The 16,918-nt window shown below is 37.3% G+C and overlaps 1 protein-coding gene and 1 pseudogene across 1 annotated transcript; both read left to right on the top strand.

Annotated features, from left to right (window-relative positions):
* The first annotated feature begins 6,847 nt into the window (after positions 1–6,847).
* On the top strand, positions 6,848–7,819 carry LOC110263426 (uncharacterized). Its single transcript, XM_088490104.1, has one exon. The coding sequence runs from the start codon at positions 6,848–6,850 to the stop codon at positions 7,817–7,819; it is 972 nt and encodes a 323-aa protein (XP_088346230.1).
* A 2,487-nt stretch (positions 7,820–10,306) lies between these two features.
* Positions 10,307–11,439, top strand: LOC148562410 (uncharacterized; annotated as a pseudogene).
* Positions 11,440–16,918: the final 5,479 nt, after the last annotated feature.

The raw sequence follows: 16,918 nt of genomic DNA, 5'->3' as shown, positions 1-16,918 counted from the left end.
TGTATATTTTTTTCTTAGGATTTAGATGATTCTTTTTATTAGTTTTGGATGATTCTTTTTTCTATGTTTTGTATGTTTTTTTCTTAAAATTTGAATGATTCTTTATCTTATATTTTGGTGCTTTTTGCTTTTGAAGTTTTGAAGTTTTTTTGGAAAGAGAAATTAGTGTTTGCGTAATAAACGGTAAAAAGTAAATTAGAGTAAGAAGAGGCAATTAATAATTATTAATTTTGTATCTTTTAAAAAAAATTAAATAACCATTAATTAATGACAATTAATGTTATTAATTAGTATAGAATATAATTCAAAAAAATTTATTGACTTATTGTTGGCTAAATCCCTCTTGATTCTCTAGCGGGATTCTATCTTTTATACAAGTTGAGAAGCTATATTTTCTCAATCTATTTTTTCTGTAAATTACTCGTTAAAGACAGTTACTCTTTTTGTTGTATATGGTATATACATGATAGGTTCCAAATAAATAAGAGTTTATCGGTATGAACAATTGGTGATATATTTTTTCTAAAATTTCCAAAAAATGTACATAAATAATGTAATTCGTATATCGTAAATGCCTTCCTTCCTCTATATCGTAAATTCCTTCCAAAAAATGTACATAAATGCCTTCCTTCCATTCCTCTATATCGCCAAATGTCAATCCGTTCAAAAAGATAATCTTTATTCTTCCCTTGGTAAGGTTAATAACAATGGGAAGGTTAATAATAATATCCATTGATTTAAATATAACAAATGTCACCATTTTATTATCCATTTGTATGTATGTAGTGAATGGAACCCACATGTAGACCTGATGTCTAAAAAATTTTATTAATAATCTTTTATTGAAACATGCAATATTACTCTTAGGCCCACACACACCAAAACATGCTATTCAAGGACGTTAAAAAAAATCTCATGTGCTATTGGTAAATTACTTCTTTAGTAAAAGTGTGACAAAAGAATTGGAATGATTATCAATTGGGCTCTTTCACCTAAATATGAAACTTGATATTAGAACTTTAACACATGAATCACTCCAATAATCTAAAATTCTTAAAAAATATTATGAGCCTTAATGTTTTAAAATCTACCTGTAATGACATAAAAAGTGTATATAAATATCTAATTAATGATGCACCTATCTATTATTTAGTTTTACGTGCAACACCTAAAGAAAAAAGTCAAACCATTTTCATTATGTTCATTATTACAATACCTACTCCATTAGTGTAATAATATAACCGACTCTTCTAATTCTGGCAAATAATACCAACCACCGTATTGTGCATTGAATAAGATTAGGTTCATATTAAAATAAAGCTTCACCAACACCTTTACCATGTAGCAACATCATTCAACTGGCACTTAGCGGGTTCACCAACTGTATAAGGTGAAGAAAAAAAATGACTCAAGTTTGTAATTCAAAATTACAACAAACAAAATAACTGCCTCTGCTGATTGCCTTAAGTTATACAAAGTATTCCATTAAGCAGTAGCTCTTTAAATGGAGGTGATTCACCGTGGCAAGAAGCATTGTTCCAAAGATTGACACCTGATTGATGGTGAGGTCCTCTGATTCTGCACACCTTGGGATGGTTGATTAGATTCCTCTATGGATAGCCCCAAATTCATCACAAGTGAAGCTGTTCCAACTCAAAAGAATGCAAATCTATGAATAAAAAGGTAAATCAAAATAATAAACATGTTTGATTAAGCTAAAAGTGTTTGTTAAATCTTATTACTTTATTTTTCACTGAAACATGAATCCATGTTAATCTGATTTTAGGGATTTCTATTTCAAAATGTGTTAACTTTCCCTTCTCTCAATGTCTAATTTTACCTCTTTAGAGATCTGGGCATCAAAATCGATTGAGTAAATAAATTTGTCTTTGTGTTCCATTCTATTAAATTAATTGAAATAACGATATGCCATGTTTTGAGATACATCTATTTATGGATAGTAAAAGAAAAAAAATTTATAGAATATGGAATCTATTGTGACAATTGATGTATATATTCTGAATGATTAACTTGCTCATTCCTTTCGTAGCTGTAAACTAAGTTGAAATGAATATCACAAATAACAACCATAACCTTCAGTGTAATGAGAACAGTCCCATTTAGTATGTTAAACATTGGTTAAATCGGCAATCAATAGGGAGCATAAACTGGCTTTATGTAGGGTTAGACTCTTGAATGATTTTTCTTATGGAACTTGAACTTGGTTTTACCTGTCATAAGTTAACAGTAATAAATTGATAGATAACTCAAATGTAGATAGAGACAAATGAAGAAGCTATGTTTTTTGTTTTCGCAGTTGATTACGCTTTGATTATTAATACAATTTGATCGGATTAAACCTATTGTGATTTTCTTGTTTAAACTTAAACAATGCTGATCTCTTCACATGATAAAATTTATATATATGTGTTGTTTGTGGCTGTATGGTAGCATCTTACGCATATACAATCTTGGAATATATTGATATTCTTTAGTTTTTAGTATTTTTTAACAGGTAAAACCAATATTGAACTTTATTGTAGATATAGGTGTTAAAAATATAATTACTGTCTCTGGTTGGCATTTTTTTGTTTGCTTTGTAGTTACCTCATTTATAAATTTCAGATTCAATGATTTTTACAGACCTTCATTTGTATTGGTATTTATTAGGACTTAAAGGTTTTAGTGAAGATTCATATTAGCTCCTAATCAGGAGAACTTGTCGTCACATGCCGAGGTGAGTTTTTTTAGTTATGAGCAAATACTCTTATGTTTGTAATTAATTCTTCTAGCTCATTTGACACTCATTTATAAATCAACATGATGTCCTATAGAACAATGTTATTTTTTGCTTATCTGCTGTGTTAGTTTTTTTCATATATCATAGCTTTTTTGAAGAAGTGTGCTTATTGGCAACTGATTTAGTAATACCTTTTTATATTAAATAAATTATCTATTACTTCCAATTAGTATGTGTTGATGTCATAAAATAAAGAAAAAAGAAAAAGAAAAAGCAGAGCTAGCAGAAAAGGTATTACCTGGATCAAATCGGCTTTATTGCAAAAAATGTGCAGAATATGAGAATGTAGTTGATACTGCAGCTTAAGTATACTTGTTCATATAACATTTCTAAACACCTCTTTAAAAACAACGTTATCTGTCTCTGTACGATTTTTCTCACCATGACATAAAAGTATCTTAAGCCCTGCCCTCTGTGTCATCCTAGATGCTGCAACATATAGTTGACCATGTGTGAATACAGGTTTTTTAAGTATTAAACCAACCTTTGATAGTGATTGACCTTGACTTTTGTTGATAGTCATCACATATGATACAATTATAAAAAACTGTCTTCGTTGGAACCTGAATGGTATTCGATGATCGGATGGGCTTAGAGTCATTCTGGGAATAAAAACCTTCTGACCTTTGTTCCTTCCAACACTGCTATGTGCTTTTATTATGTGTTTCCCAAGCTTAGTCACAACTAAGCATGTACCATTGTACAATTCTATTGCGTGGTCAATGTTTCTTAAAAGCATGATAGGAGTTCCGACCTTTAATGTCAACTCATGATTAGGCACTCCTGAACATCTAATTGTATTCAAAAATTTAGGAGTGTGAATGGATGCCAATAGGTCATTATAAGACTCGGTTGGGCATGCCTTGTTTAAACTATAGTATGTTTGTGCTTCAGCCGGATTTAAACTCATTATGGTAGCGTTTGTTTGAGGTACTGAGACAGAGACTGAGAGACTGAGACTCAGTATCGTGTCTGTTAGTTCAGAGACGGGTACTAAAATTTCTGTCTCTGTCTCTAAAATTTCAATATTTCAGTACCTCCAAAAAGTAGGGACACAGGGGACTGAAATTTTTAGAGATGGAGACTGAAACTTTAATAACATTTTATACCTAAAATACTTTCATTTCAATTAATTAATTCCAATTTTACCCTTTGTGCAAATTAAATTAGAGTTTCATTCTTATTTCAATTCCTGTCTCCCATTTTATACCAAACAGAATACTGAGATTTATTTCAATCCCTGTCTCTTAGTCTCTATCTCTCAATCTCAGTCTTTCCGTCTCTGTCTCTCCACCAAACGCTACCTATGAATTGGTTTATTTCATCTACTAATTCCAATGTTGGTGTAAGTATTGCTCGGTCTTCAAGTTTTTCATCAATAATGGTTCCATCAAAAAGTTCAGGATAAGTTACCTTACAAATAGCCTCAATAGGGTCATCCCAGTCTTTAACCAAGATGTCGTCTGGTATAACAATCTTTTGGCACATATCTAGTGCAGTTCCGTGACTCCCATCGCCAATACTAAGTATCCAATTGATGCCAAGGCATCTTAGTCTAGTTTCACTAGCCTTTTTTTGTTTTCATTAGGTTTTATGCTCTTTCTTGAGTCATAAGTAAGTATTTGGATATGAATTTCATGCATCTCTTGATTCAATCAAACTTGGTTGTTTATGTGCTTTTCATAAGGTTTTTATGCAAATTTTGCTTGATGATTGAATGATGCAAATATCTTGTGAAGTATAGCAAACTTTGATGCAAGTGTTTGATTGATGATAGGTGAAAAGGAAGCTAAGGAAGGGAGAGCAAACAAGCAACAAAAAGGGGCCATAGAAAGGATCAAAGGGAAGCAACATTGGTGGCCAAAGCTGGCTCACCAACGTTGCCTCAAACGTTGAGGAAAGAAGAAGAGACCAACGTTGGAGCCAAAGTTGGTGCTCCAACGTTAGGTCCAACGTCCATGCTTAAAGAGGTGCAAAGTTGGAGCCAAAGTTGGCTTCCAACTTTGCCCCAAACGTTGGCCAAGAAAAGTGCATAGTTGGAGCCAAAGTTGGACTCCAACTATGCCTCAAACTATAAGCAAGAAGGCAACATTTGAGCCCGAAGTTGGACCTCAAACGCTACCTCAAATGTTGGCCAAGAGAAGGGTGCATAGTTGGAGCCAAAGTTGGACTCCAACTATGGGTCCAACATTGAGGTAGAAAGGTGCCAACGTTGGAGGAAACATTGGTGGTCCAATGTTACCTCCAACGTGCTCGAAAAATTTCAAGTTTTGGAGAGTGGGAAAATGTGCAACGACGCGTACGCGTGGATGTGCTTTTTAGCCAATCGGCACGCACGCGTAGGTCACGCGTACGCGTGGATAGGCAGATGTTGGTGGTCCAATGTTGGGGCCAACATGGAGTCCAACGTGCTCAATAAACTTCCAAACCAAATTGTGAAGGGACGCGTACGCGTGGTTCACGAGTACGCGTGGATGAGTAATTTTGCCAATTGACGTGCATGCGTAGGCGACGCGTACGTGTGGATAAGCAAACGTTGAACTCCAACATGAGGTCCAACGTTGAGTCAAACGCTGGGTTAAACTTCAGGGCCAACGTCCCAGCCTTGTTTGGCAAAGTTTGACCCAACGTTTGAGCTCAAACCTTGAACTCCAACGTCAACCCAACTTCAATACAAAAACGCACCCAGGGAGAGTATGAACGTTAACTTTTAAACGTCCTCATCAAACGTCACTAAAGGCCACTCTCAACTAGCTTCAACAGAGTCCAAAGGGCCCAGTCCAAGTACTTGAAGATTGAATGAAGAAAGTGTATAAATAGATTAGAGTTTAAGTTAGAAAGGGGGGTGCTTACACACTGAGTGCTGTAACTCTGCCCAATTTTATTCTGCAAATTTTAGTTTACTTTGAATGTACTTTTTCATTCCAACTTCCATTCCCAGAGCTATGAACAACTAAACCCCTTTCATTGGGTTAGGGAGCTCTGTTGTACTTCAATGGATCAATAGTAGTTTCCATTCTTTTTCTTCTTTCTTTTCTCTTGATTTTGCTAGAAAGCTTTCGGTCTTAATTCAATTGAGCAGTTGGCTCGACGTAGAAGCTGTTCATATTTGGATTTTCTTTGAGCCTCGAGAGAGGGATGAGGAAATCATGCTAGAAATGCTTTCTCATGTTGGACTGGATTGGGGGTTGGATGGATATAGTGCATGTAATCCTACCAATACTTTGATCTAGAAAAACATGTGGTATAATCAGTGACCATACTTCATCTCTTCCCATGAACAATTAAACCAAGACATTGGGCAATTGTTCAAGCTTAGAGAGATTGGTGAGGCAAGACATTAGAATCCAATTACCTAAGATTGCCAAGAAAATCAATGAGTGTCTTGATTGAGGAAGAGATGAAGATGAACTTGATCCGGAGAATGCAACATCTCCTAAGCCCAATGAATTCTCCATCTCTGATCTACCCATTCTCTTTAATTTCTGTTATTCATTTTTATGTTTAATCACCCCATTCCCATTTATTTTTCTGCACTTTAATTTCTTCTCTCTACCTTCTGCAGTTTACTTTTAGTCAATTACATTCTTTGCAATTTACTTTTCCCGCCATTTATTTTTCAGCAATTCCATATTCAAATCTGCCTAGTTCAACTAGAACACTCCTCCAATTAAAGTTGATCAACCAATCAATCCCTGTGGGATTCGACCTCACTCTATTGTGAGTTTTTACTTGACGACAATCCGGTGTACTTGCCAGTGGAAATTTGTCGAGAGACAAGTTTTTGAGCATCAAGTTTATGACGTCATTGCCGGGAATTGATTTTGTATTGACAATGATTAAATTGGAGGATAACTAGATTGAGCAATTTTCTTTTCTTTTGTTGTTTACAATTTCCTTTTGCACTTTCATTTATTTTTCTTTGTTCTTTTACTTTTCAGCTCAACTAATTCACTAACTCCACTAACTGTTTGATTAATTACTCTAACCACATTTTTTATTAACTATGAGTTTTCCACTTGCTGTTTGCCTTTGTTTGCTGAGTGCATGACAGGTAGACGAGGTGAGACTTCAACATCTTTTGACAGTGTACCCGAAAGAACCTTCCTTAGATTAAGGAGGGAAGCAAGAGGCAAGGGAGTAGTTGGAGAAGAAGAGTTGGAAGAAGATCTAGACATTGTTATGGAGGAAGAGGTTCATAACCATGCTGGAGAAGGTGCTGGTAATCATGCACCACAAGAGAGGAGAGTGCTAGGCTCATACATTAACCCCAACCCTGGGAATTGTGGGAGCAGCATTCTAAAGCCAACCATCCATGCCAACAATTTTGAATTAAAGCCACAACTCATCACCCTAGTTCAAAACAATTGTTCTTTCGGAGGGAGTGTCCAAGAAGACCCCAACCAATATCTAACCACCTTCCTGAGAATATGTGATACTATGAAGTCTAATGGTGTTCATCTTAACACCTATAGATTGCTCTTGTTCCCATTCTCTCTCAGGGACAAGGCATCTAAGTGGCTAGAGTCATTTTCTAAGGAGAGCCTCACAACTTGGAAAGATGTGGTAAACAAGTTCTTGGCAAGATTTTATCCCCCACAAAGATTTAATAGGCTGAGAGCAGAGGTTCAAACATTCAGACAACAAGATGGGGAGACGCTTTATGAAGCATGGGAAAGATATAAAGACTTGACAAGGAAGTGTCCCCCGGATATGTTCAATGAGTGGGTGCAACTACATATTTTATATGAGGGACTGTCATATGAGTCGAAAAATGCTCTAGACCATTCTTCTGGAGGCTCTCTCAATAAGAAGAAGACCATTGAAGAGGCTATTGATGTCATTGAAACAGTGGCTAATACTGAGTATCTCTATGCCTCTGAAAGAAGAAACAATAGAGGAGTGATGGAGCTGAATAACATGGATGCAATTCTGGCTCAAAACAAGATGATTGCTAAGCAACTAGCTTATCTAACCAAGCAAATAGAGAAGAATCAAGCTACAGCAATCCACACTTGACCATCAACACAAGAAGAGCTCAATGCAGAGGAAGGGGAAGATTGGGAGCAAGCCAACTACATTGGAAATTCATCAAGACAACCCCATGACCCATACTCAAAAACCTACAACCCTGGTTGGAAGAACTACCCAAACTTTGGGTGGAAAAACCAATATAACTAGAGCCAAGACCAAAGACCTCACAACTCCAACTACCACAACAACTCAACCTACCAACAACCCAACCAGAGATCATACCAACCCTCATAAAACACCTATCCCCAGCCTCCATATCAAGTCCAAAATAGTCACTCTCAACCCCCAAATTCTAACCCACCACCACCATTAGAGGATAGGCTGTCCAAGATTGAAGCCTTGTTGGAAAATCTTTGTAAAGACGTTCAAGACAACAGAACATTCAAGGAGGAAGTAAGGGCTAGTATGAAAAGTCGATGAGAGACTATCAAGAATCTTGAATCCCAAGTAGGATATTTGTTTCAACAAATCCCTAAGCCCACTGACAGCTTTCCAAGTGACACTGAGAAGAATCCAAGAGGAAAAACAAAAAAAGTGAGATGGGAAGAATACAAGGCAACTACCCTTGCAAGTGAAGATGATATGGAGGAAGAAATTAGCAGGCCATCAGAGCATACCCAAGGAGTTCCAGAAGGGAAGATGGAAGAGGCAGAACAAATGACTAGCCCTGAACAAAAAAAGGAATCAAAAGAGAAAGAAGTCCTTCAACCTTATGTGCCAAAAGCACCATTCCCTCAAAGACTCAGGGATGGTGAGAAGGAGAAAACATACACTAGATTCCTGGATGTATTTAAGTCTCTTCAGGTCAATATTCCCTTCCTTGAGGCCCTTCAACAGATGCCCACATACATTAAATGTATGAAAGAGTTTCTGACTAAGAAGAGTACCCTGAAGGGAGGACAGACAGTAGTGCTGAATAAGGAATGTAGTGCTCTCATCCAGAAGAACATGCCTACAAAGAAAAAGGATCCAGGAAGTTTTCATATTCCCTGTACCATAGGAGATATAATGATTGACAGAGGATTTTGTGATCTGGGAGCAGCATAAATGTAATGCCTTTATCTCTCATGAAGATGCTGCAAATTAATGAGTTGAAACCCACAAATGTGATCCTTCAATTGGCTGACAAGACCTAGAAACAAGCACTAGGAGTAGTGGAAAATATAATGGTAAAGGTTGGGAAGTACTTCCTTCCTACAGATTTTGTTGTTCTTGAGATGGAAGAAAGCTACCTCCATCTAATCATTCTGGGGAGACCTTTTTTGGCAACTGGCAGAGCACTTATAGATGTTGAGCAAGGCGAGTTGATATTGAGGATACATGATGAGCAATTCACCTTCCATGTCTTCAAACCCTCACATGATCTAGATCAAGAGAAGGAATGCATGAAGGATGATCTTAGTGATACAAACCTGAAAGAAGCACCCATTGAACCATCCCCAGAGAATCTGAAGTCACACCTAAAAGAGAAGGAAGAAGTAAAGGTGACGTTACAGACTAAGGAAATTAAGGAGGAATTAGGGTCACAACTCTCACATGAGACAAGAAAGAAGGACCCTCATGACACTGGCACTGGAGTATTACTTGAAGAAGGGAAAAGAGTTGGAAAGAAGACACCAAAGGGATGGAAGAATAAGAAGATCCCTACAGAGGATTTTTTTTCCTAGGGACAAGGTGATATCATGGTTCTAAAAACCGAACTGGACCGGTCGATTTAACCAGAATAATCGGAAACCGGTCACCTAGCCGTCCGGGTAAGCTCAGAAACTGCCTGGCAAAAAACCGGTAAAAAAACTGGGTGAATCGGCGGTTAACCGGTGAACCGGGAGAACCGTCCGATTTTTTAGCAATTTTTTGTTTGAAAGTAAAAGTGCTAAACGGCGTCGTTTTGTCTCTTAAAAAAAGAAAGAAAGAAAAGAAAGGTTAAACGCCTAACGAAGCCCTAATCAGTAATCAGAAATCACCTCGAAGCCAGAAGAGGAATCAGCAGTTCAGCACCCACAGCAACTAGCTCTCTCCTCTTCGCAATCGCATTGCCACCACCACCAATCGAGCAGCCACCGCCATCGCCACCGCATCCCGCAGCCACAGCAACGACGGCGTTGACCACCGCAACCACCACCTCCTCCTCGTTGGTCGTCGCCGAGCTTGCCTCCTCTTTCGTCGTCGCCGAGCTCGCCTCCTCTTTTGTCGCCGTTACTCGCCGCCAGTAATATTCTCGGTTATTCCTCCTCACTGCCTTCTGATTTTCTGTGCTTGATTTTATGATTTATTTGTTTGCGATTTTGATTTATTTGTTATCTGTTCATGATTTGTTTGTTTGCTGGATTCATGATTTTGATTTTTGATTTTCTGAGGTTATTTGTTCATGATGAATTTGTTTGCTGCTTCATGATTTTGGTTGCTGAATTATTTATTTGTTCATAGTTTTCTGAAGTTATTTTCTGGTCTTTGATTTTCTGATTATTACAGATGAAACAATCACAAAGTAACCCACAGCCACAAGATAATGCTGTTCAAGATTCTCAAACTGGTTCATCTAGAGGTAAATCTGATCTAGCTTGGCAATATTTTATAGTGAAGTATGACAAAAATAACAAGGCTCAATATACATGTATTTTCTGCTTGAATACTTACAATGGAGGGGGGATATATAGAATGAAATATCATCTTGCAAAAATTCTTGGACAAATTAAAGTTTGTAACAAAGTAACTGAAGATGTTAAACTTCAATTCAAAAGGCTTTTAGAGGAAAACAAAAAAATAAGACAGAAAAAAGAAAATTTATAGCTGATTGTTATGATGTGGAAAGTGAAACACAAGTGGAAGAAGAGTGTGAAACGCCTAATCCTGTACAACCTCCGGCTCCTGCAACAATGGGAGACAAAGGAAAGAGAAGAGCGATTGCTGCTACTCCAATTAGAAGTTATTTTAAGGGAAGGACTATGCCAGGCTCTCAACCAACTTTGAAAAGTGTCTTGGCCAGTAAACAAGTTGTGCACAAGGTTAAGTTGGGGCTTGCAAGATGGATCATTGATGCACGGATTCCATTCAATGCATTTCAATCGCCTTACTTTCAACCTGCCTTGGACGGCGTTGCTACAATTGGACCTGGTTTCAAGGGACTGTCATATGATGAAATGAAAGTTCATTTGCTGGCCGATCTTAAGAAGGAGTGTCAGTTGCTTGTTGAAGGTTATAGGAGCTCGTGGAAAAGCACTGGTTGTACACTGATAGTAGATAGCTGGACCGATCAAAGGCAGCGTACGTTAATTAATTTTCTAGTTTATTGTCCTGCTGGTATGTCATTCGTTAAGTCTGTTGATGCTTCTAATATGATAAAAACTGTCGATACCTTGTTTAAATTGTTTGCTGAGGTTATTGAGTGGGTTGGGTCTAGTAACATTGTGCATGTGGTTACTGATAATGCTGCAAATTATGTATCTGCTAGAAAACTTATTCATGAAAAGTATCCAAACATTTTTTGGTCTCCTTGTGCTGCTCACTGCATAAATCTTATTTTGAAAGACATAGCAAGTATTCCTCACATAGCTGATCTTGCCTCTCGTGCTTCAAAAGTGACTGTGTTTGTTTACAATCAATGATTTTCTTGTCATGGCTTAGAAAAAGAAAAGATTGGAAAGAAATTGTTCGACCAGGAGTTACACGTTTTGCTACTATTTTCATTACTTTGAAAAGTATATATGATCATAAAGAAGACTTGCAATCATTGGTGGTGGACAAATATTTCACTTTTCATAAATTATCCAAGAGTGTCAATGGGAAGATGGTTAGCTCAATTATCTTGGATAGTAAGTTTTTGGAGGATTGTATTACTACTGTTATGCTTGTTGGTCCTCTTATTAAGTTATTGAGGCTTGTTGATGCTGATGAGAAACCTTCTCTGGGTATCGTGTATGAGGGCATGCAAAGAGCCAAAATTGCTATCAAGATAATGTTTAGAAATAGAAAATCTGCATACACACCTTATACAAGTATCTTAAAAATGTGGTGGGATAAGCATTTGAAGCGTGACCTCCATGCAGCAGCATACTTTTTTAATCCAGATTTCTTCTATAGTGAGGGGTTTGTTGAGAAGCCAAATATCTTGAAGTCTTTGCTTGATTTATTTAATATTGAAACTCTTTGCGATGACTCAGTTACCGCAATGCAAGAGATACAGTTGTATCGAGATCGAAAAGGAAGTTTCGGAAGGAAAAGTGCTTTGAAAGCAATTAAGAGACTTGAACCTGGTAAGTTGTTATATTTCTATGTTCAATTTACTTTGAAAATGGTTCGGTTGGGACCCGAAAAGGATGACAAAGTCCAACTTTAAGGGAAAATACTGTCCAATTTTTGTAAAAATATATGAAAAGTGATTTCATTTTAAAAATCTGATTTATAAGCTTATTTTTGAGAAATTATTGATTTGATTTGTTAATAATTTTTTGTCTGACTTAATAACACAATATTTGAAAGGTCTTAATTTTATTAAAATAAAAAGTGGCTGAGCTTCAAAGAAAATTTTTTAATTACTAAAAACTATTTGATTTCAATTTATTACAGAAAATCTTATTTTTAGCTTTATTTATTAAGAAAATATAAGGTTTAACATTCAGTTTTTGAGAATGGATTTTGTTTCAAGTTATGTCTTGAACTCGGTTTATTAAGTAAAAGGACCTTTGCCACAGAAGAGCAGAGAGCAGAAACTGAAAAGATATTGAGTATTGTTGGGCCTTAGTGCCAAGTGTCTAGTGAGGACGGCGATACGTAACGCTCACTGGAAGCCGTGGGCCTTGTGTGTGAATTATTGTGCGAGGACGCCCGTAAATATAGAATGGCTTTCAGGAAAAAGGGTCACATGCTTCAGCTGGGGAATCAGCGCCTGTAAGTACTTGCAGAGATCATGTTCGACATACTTCAGCTGGAGAATCAACGCCTGCATGAAGTAGAAACTTGAAGAGGTTATGTCGCTGGAATGCCTTATCCGATTACGAGTTGGATTGCGTCGGGTGCAGGTCGAAACCGACAAATGAGCTCATTACCTGCAATAGGAATAGACATGCATCATACTTGTTTGCGCATATTTGTTTGTGAGTGTGTTTCCTGTGATTGTGGGTGTGCTAAATGGCTGTTTGAATTATGTGTTCTATAATTATTGAATTGAATTGTCTCTTGTTGACTGTTATTGCTGACCAAGTCTATATAAAATGAGCTTAACTTCTAACCCCAACCCTACTAAGAACTTCCTAGTTCTTACCCCTATCTCCACCCCTTTCAACTACAGGTGTGAAGGATTAGTGCGGAATTACAAGAGCATAGAAGATTGAGTTTGTGAGTTAAGTTCTTAGATTTTATTTTTTCCCTCGTCATTTATTGTTTTTAGTTTTAGAGGGGATAGGACTTGTATTCGAGTATCTTGAAATAAGTCTATGTAAATAATGCTATGTGAATATATATCTTTGTGATTAAGTAATTAAAGTGAAAACTTTCCATTTTCTTAACTGAAGTTTCAATTTGTATTCACGAAAACTCAATATTAAATAAACATAGTATACAATTAAAAGAATTGAGGTAAGTAGCGCTCGAACTTTTAGTGCGATCATGAGGTGCTAAAAGTTAGGATGTTACACAAGTCCCCACGTGCTGAGTTAATGAAACACGTACATCCTCATGTTTTGGGCTTTCCAAAAACCGCAATAGCCATTTTCTGAAACTATTTTAAAGCAAAGATGAAGGGACAGAGAGAACACACACATTCATACCATTTCTTTACATTTTTCTTAGTTTTTGTTCATAATATTAGTGAGAAAAGCTCCCACTTCTCTTTAAATTTTTCTAGGATTTAATTCAATTTTGTTTTTAGTTTTGAATTTCAATCTTATTAATTTGTAATTTTGAGTTTATTTACTTTTTTCTTTTTTTACACTATTTGGTTTGGATTTCTTGTTAAGTTTATTTTGTTTCATTTTTCATTTTGATGACTATGTAAATTCTTAATTTTCATAAATGTAGTCAATGTTTTAAGTTTTATATATGCTTGTTTAAGTTATTAGTATTAGTTTCTTGTATTAATTAGTTGTGTTCTTTATTAATTCTTGTAATTTATGATGATTTTCATTCATGTTAACTAAGGGTTTAATAAAATATTTATATTGATTATGGAGTAGATTTTCTCTTTCTTAGCTGAGGTTTGTAAGACCCAGGACTTTGAAAAGTCTTTTTATGATCAAGTCTCAAATCATATAGTTATTTACAGCCTCAATTTCAGAAATTATTTTATTAAAGATAATTAAGGCAAGTTTTGATTTATTGAATTTGAGATAAGTTATGGTTATTATCCAATTTTACAATTATTGGATTATTTTCTATATTTAAATCATATAGTTGGTAGTTGTGAAATAAAAATGATTTTTATATGATTTTGGACTAAATAATTAATATTTTAGAATATTGATATTACTATTTTGAAAAATGAAGAAATTAAGTATATTATTTCTAATTTTTAGATTTGGGCATTTGTATTGAAAATAATTTGTGAAATTGATGAGCAAGTAGTATTTTCTATATATAATTAGTGTTGGATTTAATTTGGATTTCAATTATTATATTATTCCCAATTTTATGTGAAATTACCAAAATGCCCCTAACCCTAATTTTATTCAAAAACCCTAACCTTGAAACCCTAACCCAATGACCCGTACCCGACCCGGTTCCCTTCACACACACAGCCGCAGCAGCAGACAACCCCTTTCATCCCTCCTTCCCCAAAACAGCAGCAAACACACAAACCCCTCCAATGGAAACAGAACAGAGAGAGAGGGGCTGAGTCGCGGATGAGGAGAGGAGGAGGGAAGCTCGTTGCGCCGCGCGCTGGGCTCCGCCGCCGCTAGAACCGCGCGAGTGACAGAGGGCAGCTCACCGCGTTGCGCCGCCTCTGCAGTCCATGCCGGCCTGGTACCACCATCGCCAACGCATCCTTGCCCAGCCGCGTTTCTGTCACCCATCAACTGTTCCGTCGCTGGAGGAGTATCACGAAGGCGAGAGAGAGAGAGAGAGGGAGGGCGTCGCGCCTGTCACGAGTTCGCCGCCACCACCGCGCCATCGCCAGAAAGAGCAGAATCGACATGGGGTTGGCTCGCGAGTGGAGGTGGTCGCGAGCTTGGAGCCGTCGCGCCATCGTCACTACTGCGTCCACGCTGGTTGTCGCCGCCGTGATGCACTCGAGGGGAGAGAGGTCGCGCTGGAAGGTTGGCTGTCAGGGGCGCTGTTGCTGCGAACCAGCCGCCGCCGTGCATCCTCGTTGCCGCCACTGACCGGCCAAGTCGCCTCGCCATGGTCACCGTCGTGGGTTTTGCTGCTGGTGAGGAAGGGACGCTGCCTTGTGACATCACGGCGTGCTTGGGCACTGTTGCTGCAAGCGCGCCATTACCGAAGCTGGGTGGTTGCTGTCATGGGAACCGTGAAAGAAGGAAGGAGAGGACGTGTTATTGTTCTGGCCGCCGGAGCTTCTGGCTGCCCTTGCCGTCGCCGGAAAAGTCTATCGGTAAGGGTCTTAAGTTGGTTCCCCTTTCCGTTGAGTTTCTGGAAACCTCACTGTCACTGCATATGGTTCAGGTCATCGCTGCCACTTGAGGTGGCTGCCGGGCTGCCGCCAAATCGGTTCGGAGACCGCCGCTGTTTCGGTTCAGCCGTTCCTTCTTCGGTTCGGTAAGCGTTTAGATTTGAAAGCCTTTTAGTTACCGTTCTGTTATCATACGCTGAGGTTTGTGGCGTTAATTGCTATAGGATTGAGTTTTGGTTGTTGTATGTTGCGATTCGAGTTGTTGAGACTGTTGCGAAAGTGGCTTGGAGCTGAGGTTTTGGTTGCCGTCAGTTCGGGTTGAGGCAGAAAGGACTTGATGGGGCGTTTGGGTTATGGAATTGCGTTTTGAGGTAGGGGCGCTTTCCAAAAACTAAGTTTTATGTATTGGAATTATTACATATGGATACTGATGTGAGATATTGTGTATTTGGTGATTTTATCTGTCTTATGTATTATTTGACTGACTCGAATGATTATGGATGTTGGTTTGGCTGAATTGTTGTGCGGCTTTGTGAAATGTAATGTTTTAAAGTTGATTCTTTAAAGATTTGAAATCTGAGTTTAATCCGCTGAGGATTGATTTGATTTGAGTTAATCGTTTTGATGATTTGCAAAGTCGAATGCACTTTTGAATTCAGCCTGGTTTACTTTAATTGATTTGGTTTTGGACAAATGATTTGTTATTGAGCCGTTTCTTTAAAGCTTTGGAAATGAGTTAAATCGGTTGATATTGAGTTGATTTTGAAATGGTTTTCTTGAAATATGCCACTGAGGCGACTGTTGGATTTAGCTTGCCTTGAATTGATTTCTGGTTTTGAGCTGTTGAAAAGGAATGAGAAACGGTTTAGTTGGGACCCGAACCGGGTGGCAAAAGTCCAAGTTTTAGGGGAGGTGCTGCCGAAATTTCTACAAAATCCTACACTTGTTTGTAAGTTGTTTAAAAAGGGTTGGATTTGAGAAATTGTATTATTTGATTTATTAAGAGAATATTTATGTTTTCAAGCTTAATTTATTTAATGAACTTTATGCGTTGAGTTCGGCTTATTTAGAAATGAACTATTTGTACAGTTTGAATCACTGAAGGAAAGAATGACGCTCTAATATTGATTTCAATATAAAAAGGAGCTTTTAGTGATTTTAAAAGAATCTAGACTTTTGATTGAGTAATCAAGTTTGATGCATTTTGGAAGAGTTAGAAAAATGGGTTCCAAAAAGAAACCTGAAAGTGGGTTGATTCCAATGAACCGGTTCTGTTTCAAATGAGTTGATTTTTGGACCGGGTTGGAACTTGTGATTTTGTATGATCGGTTTCATAATAAAGCCAGTTTTATTTACTTGAACCGAGAATCTATGATTTTAAGAGTTTCAATGAATGTTAAGGAATTTATATAAGTTGACCTTCCCTAAAGACTTGGGACTCTGGCGAGGAACTTTTGTTATAAAATTCCATTGTTGGATGGGTGATTTTGAATGTTCGCAAAATGAATCTTTAACTTTCC

This window comes from Arachis ipaensis, chromosome B6 (genome assembly GCF_059453495.1).
Source record: "Arachis ipaensis isolate K30076 ecotype BB chromosome B6, ASM5945349v1, whole genome shotgun sequence".
Taxonomy (NCBI): Eukaryota; Viridiplantae; Streptophyta; class Magnoliopsida; order Fabales; family Fabaceae; genus Arachis; species Arachis ipaensis.
The sequence above is the reverse complement of the archived record's forward strand: the minus strand, read 5'-3'. Positions and strand labels throughout refer to the sequence as shown.

Coding starts and splice junctions, on each gene's coding strand:
- LOC110263426 (XM_088490104.1), top strand. CDS start 6,848: ATGACAGGTAGACGAGGTGAGACTTCAACATCTTTTGACAGTGTACCC.